Source organism: Podarcis liolepis (genome assembly GCF_965112155.1).
Source record: "Podarcis liolepis genome assembly, chromosome: 11".
NCBI classification, from domain to species: domain Eukaryota; kingdom Metazoa; phylum Chordata; class Lepidosauria; order Squamata; family Lacertidae; genus Podarcis; species Podarcis liolepis.
Genome location: NC_139565.1, coordinates 34,895,935 through 34,915,168, shown reverse-complemented (window position 1 = coordinate 34,915,168; position 19,234 = coordinate 34,895,935). Strand labels below are relative to the sequence as shown.

The 19,234-nt window shown below is 41.0% G+C and overlaps 1 protein-coding gene across 2 annotated transcripts in view; it reads right to left on the bottom strand.

The window, feature by feature from the left end:
- The window catches only part of OCLN (occludin), a 28,645-nt gene that overhangs the window by 8,563 nt on the left and 848 nt on the right, over window positions 1-19,234 (bottom strand). For both annotated transcript variants that reach the window (XM_083465357.1, XM_083465358.1), the window contains exons 2-5: window positions 16,667-16,755; window positions 12,870-13,572; window positions 10,831-10,989; window positions 2,906-3,045 (exon numbers count right to left, since the gene is read on the bottom strand). In XM_083465357.1, coding sequence (XP_083321483.1) covers window positions 2,906-3,045; window positions 10,831-10,989; window positions 12,870-13,572; window positions 16,667-16,716 — 1,052 coding nt within the window. In that variant the 5' untranslated portion in view covers window positions 16,717-16,755. The remainder of the gene's footprint in view (window positions 1-2,905; window positions 3,046-10,830; window positions 10,990-12,869; window positions 13,573-16,666; window positions 16,756-19,234) is intronic.

Sequence of the window (19,234 nt, the reverse complement as noted above, 5' to 3'; positions counted from 1 at the left end):
GAATATGGTTCTGCCCCTCACTGCTATAGCCATAGCTGGGGGCAGTTTTGGGGAGGGTCAGACCAATATTCATAACAAAACTTATTTTTAATTATGTAAACCACCCTGAGACTTGTGTTCAGCCATTATTGAAAGTGGTTTACATTTACCTTAGTCTTTAGTGACAAAACAAGAGTGGCACATCTTGGGTCTGGCACATTTTGGCTGGCCCTGATAGCCAAAATTGTGTGGTTTCTAGGACCCTGCTTTTTGCTTTCAATGCAATCCTGGGTATATTTATTTGAAAGTCAGTCTCGTTACATTCACTGGGTCTTACTCCTAGGTTAACAGGCATAGAGTTGCAGCTGTAGTAATTGACCTTATGCTGCGCCTCCATGGGAGGTCAGGCACAATTTACAGCTCTATTTTGGGGGAACTGGGATAAGAGAACAGGAGTTTGTTTTAGCAGGGACTAGTTGAGGTGGCTTGAGCACCAGTCAAACAGCTGCCCCAAACCTTCCTCTCTAGCTGGTTCGCCTGCCATGCCATGATGAGTGCTTTAGCAACATAGCCTTCCTTTCTAGCTTGAAGATGGTGGGGAACACATCTTCTTCCATCTGCTCAAGGGTGATCCCTGCCCAACTCTAAGCTGCAAAGGAACTTGATTGGGTTGGTAGAACACTTTCCAATGCATGGCGATAAAAATATTAGCCCCGCCCCCTGGTCAATTTATTTTCTGCAATTAGACCCCAGATGACCGAGGGACTTACACATTCTAGGTTAAGACATGGTTGTGAAACTTCTGAATGCCACTAATGTGACAAGCCGCCCTGCCTGCCCCCGCCCAATGAATGCAGTGTTTTTATTTCATTCAATATAGAGACTGAGAATATTATGAAATCGTCACTTGTGAGCTAAATTTGCAAGCAGGATGGTGTTGCTGCGCCTCTCATAACATGGCCATCAACCTTTGACAACCATTCATTACAGTGCTATTTCATGTAATATGTATGCAAGGACTGTCCTTATTCCATTATGTTCATTCATAAACAGAATAACTAACAAGTTCAACTATGGCTATCTTCCAGACCAAACATAGTTCTGAAGGTACAAAGGCAAGCTGGATGAACGACATACTTTCTGATCACCAGTTCCTCTTGAACCCAATTAAAAGGTGATACATGGGGGCAAAGTAATGATAAACCACCAATACATCACCTAAGGCAGTGGCAGCCGATATGATGCACTCCAGATGTTATATTCTGCACTTCCCATTAATTCCTGGCCATTGGCCATGCTTGCTAGGGTTGATGGGAGTTCTAGTCCAAAACATCTGGAGGGCATACTACCTGATGTAAGGAACGCTTGATGAGCAAGTGGGCAATGGAAGCCAATAATAGAAGGCAAGTCAGTTTTCTAAACAATGGAGCCAGAAAACATTACAAGAAGAGCAATCTCTTCAAGCAACCTCTTCAAGCCCAGAGGATAACATGATTCTTTCAAATCACTATGCTTAACGTTCTCCCAACACACCCCTAAGTTGATATTGGCTCTTGATTAAAAGCTTTAAAAAAAATTCTACACACCCAAGAACTTGGGAGAAGTTTTTTTTAAAAAAGGCTGTTCAGTATTTACTAGATGCATGAAGGAAGATAGGATAGTACTGCTCATTCTCTAAAAATCCCTAGAGTTAGGATTCTTAGTGCTGCTTTAATGTTTCTAGGTGTTGGCTTTATGTTATTGTTTTCATCATAAATTCCCTTACAAAATGCTGTGAAATGCAGGGTGCAACAGTGAAAGAACAATACACCCAAGGGACTAAGTCTGTAATCCTATGCCCTTATCTGACAACAAGTCCCACAGAACTCAGCGAGACTTACCGTACTTCCAGAGGACTGTAAGTGTATGTTTACTTCCTAGGTTATCAAAATGCGGATTGGTTATCCTTATCCAAATACTTATTAAACAGTGGAGGACACACATGAAAAGTAAACAACAGTGCAACCATGAAACTACGCTCTTAAAAGCACAGGGCCTGTGTTTCTTCTCTCAGGTTGTGTAAGTGTGAATGTGGACATTCTACATTTTATAAAATATTTGCACTTTTATTGTTAGGTCTGCATACCTTGAAAAGTATACCCACTCAGGCATCAGCCTTGCTTTTACCTCAGAATATTGAAAAGAAAAAACAAAGCTATGCACATCCCAGATGAACACTGTAACAAATAAATCCTGTATATGACAAAGTGATAAGTAGCTACGAGATGAAGATCAACAGTATGCTTTTTTCTTTTTTTTTCATACACCCTAGTCTCTTAACTCTCTGGACAGGTCAGATCCAAGAGTTATTTATTTATTGAAGTTTTCCTATCCCCTCTAGTCTGGAGCACTTCACATAAGAAAAGCTTAAAAGAATCACCTAACACATACAATAACCATAAAACCATTACATTTAAAGACAACAGAGCAGCAGTGATACATTTCTTTATCCCCTCCTTCTGGAGAATTAACCCTTCACCCCATCCTCAACCTAGCTACACCTATCTGCCAGCTGTTCACCTAAACTAACCCATGATCCAAACAAAGGTGTAATTCAGATCCTGGGATCACCGCCAGTGTCAGAATTTGGGCTTTCAAATTTCAGTGGGACCCTGTGTAATGCCAAAATTCAGCACCCATTGCAGGTGAACTAGTCGCACTCCCCTAAATCTGCCGCTGTTACTGCACCCCACCCCTTTCAACTGCAGGTCAGTGTTACAGTTTTGTCAACAGGAATCTTAGTAACTGATTAATGTTCCGAAAGGGGGGGGGGAGGAGAAAATGATATCACAACCTGCTTTGAATTGCTTAATATTGATCCTGTGTGGTCTTTCTTTTGCATTGTGTCCATTCAATTAGAAAAAACCCCAGGAACATTTATACTTACGGAGTAGCTCTGTAGCTATTGTCATTATAGATCTGTTGTACAGGAACATCAGAAACAGAGTAACCCACAGAACTGGCAACTCGATCTGTATAGTCAGCTACAGGGGTAGGCATTGCTGGCTCCGGATTTATGTTCTTCACCTGGAAGGACATACATGTGTTAAGATAAACACGTAACACTGAACAGGATACCGTCATCCCAGAGCAGAATACTTCCCTCGGCTTTTAATTGGCTGCATTTCAGATTCTAAAATGGCGCAAGATGTGTATTTAAAGAAAGGATTAGACTCCACAGTAGAACAGGTTGCCTGCCAGCTCTCTCGGCCCAAAGAGGTTATAATAAGCAGCTACACTCAAGGGAGAATTATGAAGTTTTTCAAATGCCAAAATTTCGCACCAAACGAAGCCTGCCTCAAATGTGCATGTTGAGAATAAGGCTTTGTACAGATTCACTCTGGCTCCAGTGTGCTCCCGTTGCTGGTGTTTGAAACTGTGTATGCATGACATTAGCCACTATGAATATCTATCCTGTAAGGGTTTGAGAAATACTGCTGTTTAATGCCAGCTTCCATCCAATTTACTAACTTAAACCACAGTTAAACAACCATTATGCGTGTGCAGGTGACAGCTTCCTGAACAGGGGTTTGGGGGGTTGCTGGGGTGGGGAAACCAAACAGGTAATGCCCATTCCTGTCCCTTCTTTGGTGCATACAGCAATGTGCAAGTGAGACTTGCAGAATGGGGTGCACAGTGATCATGTCTTCTTAGTCTGACCCACAGTTGAAGAGATCCGAGATGAGACACCTTTCTAGAAGTCATTCTCAAGAGCCCCTCACACACGGCACTACAACTGGAACAAATGCTGAACTTGAATTCAACATATCACTATTGCGTCTGCTCGTCAGCACATGCATTTCTGCTTACTAGAACAAATGCTATTCCCTGCCCCTTGTGTTCTGTTCTGAGGTTCTCCAGGGGTGCCCAGGGGTAGGAGACGGTGGGGGGGGGAGACCCATTGTTCTAGCAGGACTCGTACCGGTTCCTGCTACCACAACTGTTTACTTGAATTGGACCTATTGCAGCGACTTTTACATGCCTGTTGATGGAGCCTGAGAATTCCCAGTATCCCACAGCAAGAACACCCGAGAACTTCCCACTGGGGAATCCCCTTTCTTGACTCATTAGGAAAATACAGGCATTTAGTCACCTTCTCTGCTGTAGAACAGCAGCAGGTGATGAAATGCACACGTGGTAACATTAAGGTTCATTTAAAAAAATCAATATAAACAACTATCGCACGAAAATGAAAAACAAACAAACACAGCAGTCCAGGAATAACTCAAGACATCAAAACATAACTAGCTAATTAAAAGCTTAAGCAAGCTTAAACACACAAACCAAATCAGCCAGTAGAAAAAGGTTTCAACGAGAGCCACAATTTCACCTGTCAGCAACAAGCTATCGCCAAGGGAGCCAGGCAGCCCACTCTGGGGAATGCATTCCACAGAAAAGGCTCAGCTCTCTACACCCTCCCTGACCTCACCCAAAGCAGGCTGCCCAGAGCAGAATCCAAGGGCCTCTCCCTTGAGTGACTGGCTCTCTTATCAGCCAACTTCTCAGTTCAAAGAGCTTCCCATGAGGCCGCTCCGACCCCCAGGCATGCTGGCTGAAGGCAAGACCCAGGATACCAATCCAGAGTGATCCAGGTCAGTTTCCAGGCTGATGCATGAACCCAGTCTCAGGAATGTTCAGCCCAAGGTGGCAGAATTTGTAAAAACAATTCTAACTATATGGCACCATGTCATAAAAACAGTGGGGGTGGGGGCAGCTGTGACATCTTGCTAAATAATTCCATAGTCAAAATAAAAAAAATCCTTCCAGTATTTATTTTGACTATGGTATTTATTTATTTTGACTATGGCAGACCAACACGGCTACCTATCTGTAAATAATTCCAGTCGTGCCATTCTGAGGTGGGGCAGAAGTTACATATGGAGTGCACCACTCATATCAAGAGACACAGAACACACGTACTTCTCTTTTAAGGCATAAAACACCCGCTAGGCAGAAATTTCTCTGCATGAATTGGAGCAGCTCTGACCACAAGAGATTGATGGCTAAGTATTGGCGAGGAGCCTTCTTCAGCTCAAAAGTTGCATTTCCTGTTGTCTAACTTGGGGGAGGAGGGCTGTATGCCAGAAGTGGGGTGTGGCTACCCCACCCCCTGCTCACACATGCTTTTTTAAAAGAGTGCTTTTAAAAGCTTTTAAAGTAACAAACCCCAAACTGCTAACAACAATTAGCATGGAAAGGAAACCTTATTTTACGCCTACCTGCAAGCAGGGATTTTCTGGGATCACAGGTGGGGAATGAAGGGTTAACTCTCCTCACAAGCTCTGCCTGGAGGGGGGGGGGAGAGAAAGCCCCTCTCCTACATCACAATTAGGCTTCTGTTGTTTGGAAGTCTTTCAAGCCTAATTGCAGCACAGGGGGTCCTGGCTGGGGAAGGAAAGGTTTACAATTGCCACCCCAGGGGACAATTGTATATAAATGAAGGATTTTTTTTTAAAGCCTGATAGCTGGAGGGCAGGGGTGCAGCAAGAAGGGGATGCTTATGATGCAAATGAGGAGGATCCTGGGGCTACATCTGGCTGATACACAGGCTGATATTTTCCACCCCTGAGTTACAGGGTTTTATCAAATTCATACTGGCTTCAAAGCTGCATGGGACTGCAGTGATTTGCAGTTTAACCAATGGGGCAAAATATTCCCTGCCAGTATCTGGATACCACACTAGAAAGCACCATGGTTCTAATCTCAGCATTTTGTAAAATGGTGTGCATAGACATTTGTTCTGTGAGTATACAGTCAAAACCTCCACTGCCTTGGGAGAAGAAAAGGCAAAGGAGTAAACCTTACAGAAATCCGGAGTGGAGTCCCTAAGGTGGCGCCTTGTACACCTCTTTCCAGTGACCCCTGCAGCCAAGCTGGTGCCAAATGCATAGGGAAGCATAAGTCTGATGTTATTAAGCTTTTATATTTGCTGGAATCTGCCCAGAGTGGCTATGGCAACCCAGTCAGATGGGTGAAGTACAAATAATAAAATTTGTTGTTGTTGTTGCTCCTTTGGACCACATCAGCGAGGTCGAGAGAGGGGGGTCTTGTCATCTGGGTAGCCCAAGACCTCCATACACACTACCCAGGCTTGCACCTCAGGAAGGTCACTTCCATGCTACTAACACAGCAGTTTGCCTTCACTCCTAGAGGTGCAATCCATTGTCTCTTGAGACAGAGGGATACCAACAACAACCCCATCCAAGAGGCTGGGTGTAACTACTTTCACAAAGGAACTACTTTCTTCTCAAATTCCATCTGATATTCAGTATTAGATATGGAGTGCTATGTGTCTTCACCTCACGATCTCTTTTGGGCAGAGGAAGGAGGGAGGGAAAGAGCAGTTTGACTGGTTTTTCAAACTTTACATGGATATTTGTTAGAGTGTTTAAGGGGGAAAGTATTTCCCCCCCCCAAAAAAAATTGGCATTCTTCCACAGTTTGCTCTATGTAGAATATGACCAAAAGCTTTTGGCTCCAAGTTCTCCAGAGGTTTAAAACTTCATACAGAGTTGCTGAAAGCCTACATCTCTTCACAGCCACAGAATAGCTTTGTCAGCTATGTTTTCCAGAGCACTGAAGCAGCTACTTAAGAGGGAAGTGCAACATTCCAGATGAAATAATTTCATCTTTCCAAAACACAAACAGCGCTGGAGGACAGCTCATACCCATTTCAATTTATGCTGAATTTCTTATTCTTTCTCTCTACATCTTGGACACACCGTGTTCAAGGTGATTAATGGTGTTGTTTTTTAAGGCATACACAATAACAAAGCCAAAACAATGGCAATGCATAATGCAGGACACCAGAGGAAAGAAAAACAAAAACCAAGCTGGAAAAGGTGGTCTGCCTACAGTGGAAAGCCAACAGAGTAAGGACTAAGCGGATTATGCAGAGCAAGGAATTCCCCATTCTGGCCATCATGACCAAGTAGACTAAGTGTGCTGGACAAAATCTGCTCCTTATCTCTCCCCTTGTGGGGCAAAGGAGAGAGATGGGTAGAGTCACTCACTGGTCAATCACCTGACATCACAATGATGCCAGATGATGATTGTTGGGACCTCCTATGCAGGGCTTGTGAAGAAGAGCCTTCTGCAGTCTGAATGCAAGACAGTCTGAATGTAAGATGGGTGGCTCCACCATGGAGCTACAGCTCTTTCTTTGCTAATGTTTCTAGGAAAGCAGTGTTTTCACTTAAGTACCCAGTCATTGTATTCTTTTCAAATTTAATCTACTTTCCACACACCACAAACGAAAGATAACTGTCCAATTAACACAACAACCCTTTTTCAAGGAATAGCTCCAGTAACCATTTAACCCTGAGAACTGGATTGGCACAAATTTCATCCTATTGACTTAAGGTCAAAGGAACTCACTTATTTAGTTTAGCTGGTTTGTTGACCCAGCATGTAAAGAATCAGTACTACATGAGACCCAAACAATTTTCCCTATGGCGGAGACTAGAAAATGTTCAACTGCCTAAATTCACCTAAAGTGATTGCACATATTAGCATGTTAGCTAGAAGCAGGATTCTTGTGGGGACTAAGGCATAGAAGAAAAGAGAACGTGCAAATTATGGTAAACAAGACTATCTCACTAAGTTATAAGAGCTGCAGCAAGTCATCCCCTTGTTTAGCATAACTGAAATCCAGGCATGACCTCTAGTTTTAAAGAGTGATGCAGAACAGGCAGATACCAGAGTATGGTGGTTCGCATTATATTTAAAAGGGCACACCTAAAATATGAAGTCTGAATGCAAAGACATGCATCATCCATGATTGGCTGCAACTCCCAGTTGAGTATATGCTTGGTTGTAAACCCAAGTTTGTCTATATACTGTGTAAAGTAAGCCTGAGGACATATAGAATGGTTGTGGTAAGACACCGAGGCACTGAATAATCAACTCCGAAAGTCCTGCTGATCCCATCAATTCAATAAATATACAAGACAAACTATGGTTTAGCAATGTAGGAATGAAGCCTGTATTTACATATATGCTCACACCTCTCCCTGGCACTTCCTGAGTTATGGCAAATATAGTTTGCTGTTAAATATGCAAAAGCAAATCATGATTGGCCTCAATCCTGAAAGTAACTTATTAAGTTGGAAAAAAGGGGAGGGTGCATGCAAGCCTGAGGCTTGCTCATGCAACGCAAAACCATGGTTTGCCATTACAGAAACTGGCTCAGTATTGGTGGAGTTACTGCACCTGATACACAGAGGAATGTTATGCAAGTCCTGGGAAGCTTGGTACCCTCATTTCCCCTGCACATCTAGTTGATAATTACTGCCCAAACTAGGTCAAAATCAGCATATGCCAAAGTAAAAGGAAGATTATCGATTTTGTGACATGTGGATGTATCAGACACTCATCCATGTAGCTCAGAAACCTAATCATGTATTTCATTTTAGGTTGATATATTGTACAGCGGTAACAGATGCGGGTGGCGCTGTGGTCTAAACCACTGAGCCTCTTGGGCTTGCCGATCAGAAGGTTGGCGGTTCGAATTCCCACGACAGAGTGAGCTCCCATTGCTCGGTCCCAGCTCCTGCCAACCTAGCAGTTCGAAATCATGCCCAAAAGTGCAAGTAGATAAATAGGTACTGCTCCAGCAGGAAGGTAAATGGTGTTTCCATGCACTGCTCTGGTTTTGGTGTTCCGTTGTGCCAGAAGTGGCTTAGTCATGCTGGCCACATGACCCGGAAAACTGTCTGAGGACAAACGCCAGCTCCCTTGGCTTGTAAAGCAAGATGAGCGCCGCAACCCCAGTCATCTGCAACTGGACTTAACTGTCAGGGGTCCTTTACCTTTACCGTGGTACCTTGGATCCCGAACGCCCTGGAACTCAGACGTTTTGCCTCCTAAACGCCGCAAACCCGGAAGTGATTGTTCCGGTTTGTGAATGTTCTTTCGGAACCCGAACATCTGACGGAGCTTCCATGGCTTCTGATTGGCTGCAGGAGCTTCCTGCACCCAATGAGAAGCCGTTATTTGGTTTTGAACGTTTTGGAAGTCGAACAGACCTCCGGAACGGATTCTGTTCGACTTCCAAGGTACGACTACATTACAAAGTATGAAGAGGAAGACTTTTTTTAAAAAAAATCCCCCCCGCCACAAAATGAGAGAATGCTACAACTGTTTCTAATTACCATTTGAAGTATGGTGATATAAGAGTGTTTTTATGTGTACTCTAAAAGCTGTGACAGCCCACCTAACCTGGCTTTACAACCTGGATATACAGAGCGCTATAGATAAGCCATTGAATATACTACTCGACAACAGTAACTATGACAGATTTTCATAGTTTTTGGAGATGGCTAAGCTGTTGTCTCCAGATGCTGCTGAACTCCCCCCATTCCTTTTCACTTGTAATTATGACTGCGGCTGATATGAGTTTTACTTGAGCAATAGCTAGAGGACCACAAGTAAGCCACACCTGGTTAAGCATGAATGAGCAGTGTTGCTAATACGTTACTCTCTTAAGTCATGGTTGACCTTGACCATTTCCAGGACATCTAAAAGGCAATATACATCCAATCCCACTACTTTCTGCTTGATCTATTAATAACTCTGGTCAGCCACAGTCCTAGGCTGAAATAAGTTGCAGAGCTTGGAACATGCAGTATAAAAGGCTCCATGAGTATTTAGTACTTTATCTGGATAATTCTAAATTGGTCACTGTGGATTTTCTGGGTGCACCTGAACAAAGTGTCATTTAAAAAAAAAATCAGTTACATATAAGTGAACCTCAGAACTCCCCCGGCATTAAAACAGAAGAGATTTCCTCTAAAGTGTTAATGTAGTTCTTCATAAAAAGCCTCCTCAAATATCAGAAGTTAGCCATAATTTTCTGCTTGGGATATCTGATCTCTGGTAAAGACAAAAAGCTACAGGTACTGTATAGTTATTCACTGGGATTTGTTATTTGGCTCAGGTTTTTTTTTCACCTGCACTTCTCCTGGCAGAGTGAAACATGAGTAAACAAGTTCATTAGCTAGTAAAGAACACGCCCCGAAACTGTCTCACCGAAACATTTGCTTCATATCATGTAAGGCACTATATGAAGCAGTCAGTCCCTTTACACTGGCCTGATGGATAAAGGACAAACGAAGTCCGTGTCATGTGCAAGTCATAAAATATCAAAGTGCACAGTGAATACTGTACTCATAAAAGAGTAAGCATTAAACTGAGTCACTTTCCTAGTTAATTAAGCACCTCCAGCATAAGGAGGTGGGTTGCTTTTTATATTACAGTGCAGGTATTTTAAATGCTCAGCCTTGCATTTATAACATTTGCATCATTATCTCAAATGTTGTACTACTACCTCTCAAATTACCTGAAGTTACATTGAAAATTCTGAGTATTTATATTCCAAAAGAGCATTTAGACTTTGTAAACAGCACCAGCAAAACACAATCCAAGGGCCAATTCTGCACTGTATATGACCTGGGATATTTTTCTCTGCCCATAACACACCACACCCGTAGTGAACAACTCATTTAGCTTGTTCATTCTGAGTGCAAACTGCAATTTCACATGCTGCAAACCTGGAGAAAACCTATCCAGCACAAGCATTGTGCAACAAAGAGATAAAAATGGGTTGTCTTCCCTAGACTCCTGTCAAGAATGAACCCTGCTGCCTCAATAGGAGGTGGGTTTAAAAAAAACACAACTTCATATAATCACTAAACTTAATGATTCTTCAGCATTGCAGTCACTAATGCACATGTCTATGTGTATAATCTTTAATGCAGGCTCACAATTATTGAAGACAAAAATTTCAAAATAAAATATTAAAACATAACTTACCCATTCTTCTACATTGGGAGCCTCTTCAAAACTTTTTACGTGATCCCACAAGATATTCACTTTGCCATAGTAATTCATTTTACTTCGGGTTCTTGCTGCAAAGAATATTATTATGGCAAAAGCTACAACAAGGAGGAAGGCCAATACAATGGCAATAGCCTAGGAAAGGAACAGATCAATAGGAGTTTTAAAATGCAACAAATCAGAACAAAGATAGTCTTAAATTCGACTATCTATCCCTTTCAAAACTACAAGTAACAGTGAGACAGAAACACATTGGTCTTAAGCAACTTACTCTTTTAGCCATGGTTACTTAACTGCACTTAACAGAATAGTTAAAATGGTGGCCCACCTCACAAGATGATTGCAAAAACTGATTATGACAGGACTTTGTATGCAAAGTGCATTGTAAATTACTCGGGATCTCAACGCAGGTAGAAATTCCTTACACTTATTTAGGCAAGCCATTCCTCAAACTTGATATACTCTATATCCAGAAACTCAGGCTTTCATAGGATTAAGAAAGGAATAATGAAAGGTAAAGGATAATTTAGAGATACGTGCCTTTCTAACAGTCATTTAAAAAAAATAATGCTTAGCTCAATTAGGTGAACCTAGTGCTTAAAAATAAGGTGTCCTAGGGCAATCTCATTAACTGAGAAGTATGAATCCACACCTGCCTGTGCTTTACTGGCAAAATCCACAGTATATGAAGACATGTGATCTTTTTAAAAAGTCTTTTTTGTGCTCAGGAACAGGTTCCCAACTATCAACAGCAATGCAAGAAACCAGTTGCAGATGGCACGGTGGAGCAGAGGCACTCACCCTGTTTCTCAGGAGAACAGTGGGAGGGGCAAGGTGGCAGCACCAGTGGAGCTACAGAAGTGCTCCTGCTGGTGTTTGCACCGTGCTAACATTGCTGCTGCGGTGCCCCTCCTAATTCTTCCTCCTTTTAAGCAGCAGCGACTTGTCGGCTACTGCAAGAAGCAATTCTCAAATATTTGGGGGGAGGTCATCCAACATAAGCTCATACTTTGATTGGTTGGCTCCTGTTCTGCCAGTTCTGAACTATCTCCCCATGATAGGGGCCCATCTTTATTTCAGCCTTCAGCCTACTTTTGTGTATCGTAGGGCAGAAAAGAAACAAAGAGCCATTTCCTTCACATTCACTTCTGCAAAATTTTCTTAATTGGAAGGCAAGGCTGAGCAGAACTTTCTTGTGAGAAAAATGTTTTAAGATCAGGCTGTTGCCAGGGGGAGTGGGAGAGGGATTTGAGCAAAATTTTTCATGCTTTAACTTCCTTGGGCAGAAGCAAATAATTGCATTATTGCAATCAAAAAAATATGACTGCAGCTATTTAGCATCCCCATACTTTCACTTAAAATTATTTTTATTAATCCCCTAGAGATTTTTGCAAAATAGGTGGTGACCGATTGATTTTTTTAAACAAACAAACAAACAAATGGAGAATTGAAATTTCTCCAAGACCATTCAATATGTCTGCAGAGTTGAGTTACTGTCCATGAACATAATTGCCCAGGACAGCTAGCACAGGTTATTCAATTAAGGATCAACATAGGCAAACCCATAAAAGGAACAGCTAAAAGGATTAGCAGGGTTTGTAGGCTCCAGCTGCTTCCCAACAAGTGTTTCAATAATTCAAGTAGGGCTTAAACCAGGATACATAGATCTGAACTCAAGATTTAGAGGTGCAATGCGACTCCAGTAAATAAAACCAATCAAGCCATGTTGAAACCCTGAATCTACATAGGATAACCCCTACTCACTAGGTCTAGGCCTCAAATTAATCATCTTAATCCTCTCCAGAGCAGTATAGACAGTATTAAAAAAGAGAGAATAATCACATTCTTGCAAAAGCTGCCCAAGGTTAGCTAAATAGCCACCAGTATAAGCTAATCAATAATAGCTCAATTACAAAACTAGTTTTAGCATTATTATTCAGCACATCATTTGATTCAGGACTGAAATACAACTAGTATTTTGCATTTTGAATTTCTTAATTATCGCATCTACATACCTCCTGAGGTTCCACCACACAGTAGTGATACAAGTACTGATTCACAAAGACTCCAGTGTTTGTAGGAGAGTAAAAGGAGCTGCACATGGCATAAATCTGATTGTAGTACATCGATCCAGAAGCTTGTGCAGTTGGGTTCACTGCTAGTGTATATACAATGGCGGCGATAAATATCAAAAAGAGGAAGATGGAGCTTCCTATTATCAGGAGGAGGTAATACATCCTTGACCTGGCCATGCTAGTCTTGGTAACGCCCGTTACAAAAACCACTAATCCAGCAATAAAGCAAAAAGCTGCCATTGCAATGATGAAGCCTTTTGCTCCTCGTGGATCAATATAATTTCCTCCATAGCCATAGCCATAAGAACTTCCAAAGCCACCAAAGGAGCTACCATAGCCGTAGCCAGATCCCATACCATAGCCATAGCCAGTTCCCATACCAGTTCCCAGACCAGTTCCCAGACCAGTTCCATACATATCCATGTCCCAAGCCAACGTGGATGCAACACATGCAAAGATGCCAATGGACATCACTATTATGAGAACCGACATGATCTTGATTATTCCTGGAGGGGACGACCATTTGTAGAAGTGTTGAACTTCCTCTTCCGGATAGTAGGAATATGCAGGCTGAGAGTACATTGGCTGAGAATGGAATTCACCACCATACGCATTATTGCTTGGTACATAGTGTGAAGGTTTGCTGCAAAAATCCAAAAACACACACGCCTTGTTATGAACCGCTATTAAAATATGAAATATTATTTTCCCTAGATACCTCTGAAAACCATTTAATTACTGTCTTTTATACCAGAATACAGCATTATTATTATTATTATTATTATTATTATTATTATTATTATTATTATACCTTGCCCATCTGGCTGGGTTACCCACTTATATACCAAGTCACAAAAAGTTGTTTAAAATAAACAACTTATACCAAATAAAGTAGTATGCAATAATGCATTAGAATCCGATAGTAAACACTAAAATTAAACATCAGCAAGTAATAATAAAACTGTTTACACTTATCAATTACAATAAAGAATTACATCTGCCATGTTTGATTATATGGTATGCATGTATTCTGTACAGCATTTCACAAACTCTGACTGGCCTTAGTAGTCAATCCAAAATTTGTTGTCCGAATCCTACCCTTGGAAGACAGGGTCTTTGTCTGACACTACACTCAATATATGGCAAGCAAGAGCCTGCACAAGAGCCTTGCAGAAGGGTAGAGTCCTCCACATGCCATGGATGGATTTTCTGCCTGTTGGTTTTACATTTGAGCACATGTAACTGAATACAAAGTACGACAAGTGGCATTTTTCTGCCCATAATAAGACTACAAGTGGGGTTGCGGGACAGAGGAAAGAGATTCCCCCCCACACACACACACACATTTATGAACACAGGTATGGGTGCAATAAACTCTCTCAGGTAAGCCAGATTTATTGCATATTGTATGTGCGAGTGAGTTAAAAATCCCAAAATGTATTTTATTTCATACAAGTTATACTGTATACCACTTGAATGCAAAATGTCTCAAAGTGGTTGGGAAATGAGAAAGTACTGTCCCTTTTTTAATACAGGAACAGGTGTTGACCCTTTCCTCCTGTATTCTAAAAATGAAAGCAACCTCTAAAACACAATACAATTTTATAATTGACATGGCGTGAGTTTTATATCTTGTGACAACGTTCACCTGCATTAGCTTAAAAAAATTGAAAAGCCGTTTATACTGAATTTTCTAACATCTCCTATTCTTTAGCATTATTGCAGAGAGAGAAACAACCACAAAAGCACCTTCTAACAAAAATATGGCAAAAGACCTTTCATTAATGAGGATCACATACAAGAATATGATTGTAATATAGCAGTTTATAAGGAAATTACAATCTTTCAGAAGTTTATAAAAACCTGTTATAAAAAAATCTGTCCCACAGATCATCCCATTGTCATCTCTGTAGCAAGTGAAAATCAATTACCGTATTTGCTCAAATGTAACGCGCACCTTTTTTGGACAAATTATGTCGCAAAAATTAGGGTGCAGATTAGATTCAATGGTGCATTAGATTCACATAAATACAGTAATAGGTAGGGTGGTATTTGGGAGGGAAGCTGGATGCTTTCTAAAAGAAGCAGACATCTTCAGTCATAATACCAATGTGAAGTTCATTCTGTATTTAAGTTTATGAGAGGCAAAGCCCACAGGGTGGACTGACCTGTAGGCACAAGCATGCCCATAGGAATGCCATCACAGGCTTAATGACGTCATTGCACTGGCTTGAGAAAAGCATCACATTACCAAACTATAGTAGCTGAAGACTGGTCAGGCACATTTCCCAACTAGTCCTTTCCACTAACATAGAACCAGGATTTGATGAATCTTCCCAGTCACTCACGTGGGCAAGAAAACAAAGGCCTCTGTAGACCACCCTTTCCTGACCAAGTGCAGTCCAGGTGTTTACTAACACTCAAGGTTCCCCAGATTGTGGGAGGCTGACACATGCTATCATAATTGGCACAGAAAAACCATCCTTCCCCCACGAACTTCCTCTATGTCAGTAAGTAAATGGTACTTTTGCCAGCCATTTCCAATGCAACATTCCAGTCAGTAGGAAAGTACAGTCAAACCTTCAGCTCACAAGGCTGGAAAGCAGACAATTCTTTGCACATTATTAAATATTCAGTTATTCAGTAAATATCTCCTGCCAGAAAACATACACATTTTTAAACACAAAAAGTGCAGGTGTTGAAACCTTCACCAGTCACAATATGCAGAAACAGCAAAGATCAACAGTACTGTTATCACATTAAGCAATGACTCCTTGACCTTAAGCACCTTACATGGAGACAAGTCTTACCAGATTTAAACACAGGATTTATTTCCACCTCATGGTCACAATTCCTAGGTACTGTGGCTAACAGATCTGCACAGATTATATTTGCATTCCAGCAGCCTTCTACCAAACTTAAGCCGTGTTTTAAGAAGAGGGATGATTGGATAAGCCAATCTGAAGTGGATGGGGTAGATGCATTCTGTAGCTAGAGCGTACTTTTTTATATATTAAAAAAAACCACTCAGTTGCATGACATAATGGTTAGAATGTTGAACTATGACCTGGGAGACCAGGGTTCAAATCCCCATTCAGCCATGCAGCTCACTGGGTGACCTTGGGCCAGTTACCATCTCTTAGCCTAACCTACCTCACAGCGTTGTTGTGAGGAGGAAATGGAAAGGAAGAGAAGCATGCACACCACCTTGAGCTCCTTGGAAGAAAAAAGGTGGTATGTAAATGTGATAAATGAAATAAAATATGGACTCAGTTTCAGCAAGACCTTAGTTTGCTATGAAACCCACAAATCTGCTTGCTAAGGAAACTTATTTTCCACATCAAGCAGCTAACCTCTCCAACCATTGTATTGTCACAACCATTTTGAAATCTCTCCATATATACAGTGGATTTAACAATGCTCTCTCTACTCTAAGGCTGTACAATTTATAGCAGGGGCAGGATAGTCTACCCCCCCTTATAGCCCTTGATTCTCAATAGGAAGTGTATGTCCACACACACAGGGTACCTATGTTGAGCTTTAAAATGGTGTTACAACCATTATATAATTTAATTTTCGAAATATGTATTGTTTTAGTGACAAAGTAGCTAGCATAAACTGCATCTACTGTTTATACAATTAATGTTGGGAGCTGCCAGAATTCTTATCTTTAACAGTGTACACTACTTATCAACAATAATTTGAACTAGCACAGAGAAAAGAAAACAGATATTTACAATTCATCGGGTCGATAAGGCGGCGGACTTTCAAATGGCCTCGATGACATAGTGGAAGATCTGGACTCTTTAGCTGCAAGAATTTAAATCTATAAGAAGAAATGGGGGGAAAGAAACTCGGCTTAGAATATTAAGTCAACCATAACCAAACCATCAATAGTTATACACACCAATATGGAGTGGTAAGTTTCTAAATTACCGGTACAATAACGGGACAACTCTTTTCAGCAGATGTAGACAGCAGAGACTGAATGATTTATATAAGGGGTCGCCACATTTTTTGGCCCGCAGGCACATTTACAAATTGGTTAAACCATCACAGGCACACAAACACACCCCATAACAAACCATGCTCTGCAACCAATTATATCAGCTACAATGCTTCCTTAAAGCCTAATTTTAGCAGCATGAGGGGACTTTGTGGACACACACACACACATACATGCAAGTACCATCCCTGTTTACCATGTATGATACAGGAGCAACTATTTATGTTCCATCTAAATTTACAGGAAATCCCAAGTGTGTTTACAAGGAAGTATGTTTTACTTGGTAAATGGTCTTGCACCTATATAAGTATGCACAGGACTGCAGCTTATGGATACAATATAAACTGAGGCACCCCCTCTCCAATTCTCATAATTAGCTTCCTCATTCATTCTTTTTAATATAATTAAATTGATGAAATCTATTGAAAATAGATTTGGTCAATACATTCAATCCATTTCAAGCTTTTAGAGATACATCCTTTTATCTTGCTCCCAGAAAGCAGCTCCCTTGTTCATTTTAGGTGAGATGGCAGTGTTTTCATGTAATGTTAAGCTATGGTGCATGGTTGGTTTAAACCATACTGTTCATGAGTTGCAGGCTTGTCCATACAGATTATTATGCACTTCCATTTCACAACCCACTCTGGCCAGCTGGGACAACAAACCACAAGCTTTGGCTTACCCTGAAGTTTGAACCAGAGATTCTTGTTTGCTTCTCTCTAAATTCACCATGATGTTATCATGGTTTGTTTGGGAAAAACAACCGACAGAGTACTGGTTCAGACGTCATGCTAGCCCAAGGCTTGAGGTTTGTAAGTTGTTGCTCCTGTCTGGACAAAGAGGGGAATGTAAAAAAAGCACTCAAGTTGTGGGCACTTCCAAGCTGTTTGCATATTATGGTTAAAAAACAAACCACATATGTTTTATGTGACAGATCAGGGGCATTTGTGTTCTCTATAAATGCCACACTGCATACCAGTATTTCTTTTTAGCTTTCCACATTGCTGTATTATAAATGTAGGACCAAGCTCTCTTCAGTTTTCTATGCTCAGATCATCCCTACATTTCATGATTTACGCTACAATCCAAAACACACTTCCCAGGGAGTAGGCTCCATTGAACTAAATGGGATTAACTTCTGAACAAACCTATGCCAGGACACTGGAAAGTCCAACAAACAAAATCATATTTGGCTTAACAAACATACATACAAAGCAAGGGAAGCAGATCCACCTGCTGTGTGTTCTGGCTATCGATCTATGCAACTTGAAAAATGTGATATAGATATAATATAATATATCTATAATATTCCACCTAATTGCAGCCCTACATTCTGAAGCAATTGCCCTCTTAATTTAGGAATGTACTGGAAACCAACATGCAAGAATGAGAAAACCCCCTTAAAAAATATACTGTATTCATTTTGTTAACTAAAACTGTGTGTCATATCTTTGCACAAAATTGGAAAAACTTCAGCCAGATCTCAACACTGATAATGATTACAATTTCAACCCATTCTACCACCTGCACTTACACATGCTATTATTTAATTCTGTGACAAGTCTATGTGAAACCAGTTTCCAAGCTTCTGGCTGATCAGAGTCCACCCTTGGCCAAGACGTCAAACTTATCCAACCTCCCAGTGCATTGTTCAGAACGTGCAATGCTTGATGACGCACTTGCAGGAGTCCTCTAATTTACCAGAGTGTCCTAGTTCTCTGCTTGGCATACAGAACCAGTAGCCTTTAACATGAACCCATCAACTGTATAGCAAAAACCAATTAAAGCATGTTCTTCAACATAACAAACTCGCAGCACAACCCTACATACATTTGCAAAGAAGCAAGACCCATTGGATTCATAGGGATTTACACTTAAGTAAAAGAGTGCATAGAATTACAGCCTTAGGAAATGAGAGAACAGAAAAGTCAAACAATTAAAGAAAATCATTTATGCCCTCAGGCCACCTATTTAAAAACATGCCCTCACTGTCGAGATAAAACTGAATTGGAGCAGAGAACAAGGAAATAGCAGGGGGGGAGAGTGGATTTTAATGTGCTTTAGCCAGTGTAAAATTCCATATTAATTCCTGCAGATTAACAGTAATCCTAACCATGTCTACTCAGAAATCCTATTGAAATCAACAGGTAAATTATTCCCATGTAAGTGAGATTAGGCTTTGAATTTAGAATACAGTATAAAAGTTTGCCACCTAGGACTCTAAAGACCTTGTTTACAACCACACTTTCAAGAAACAAGGCTCAGAGCGAAAGAAAGCTAATTCCTAAATGATAGACAA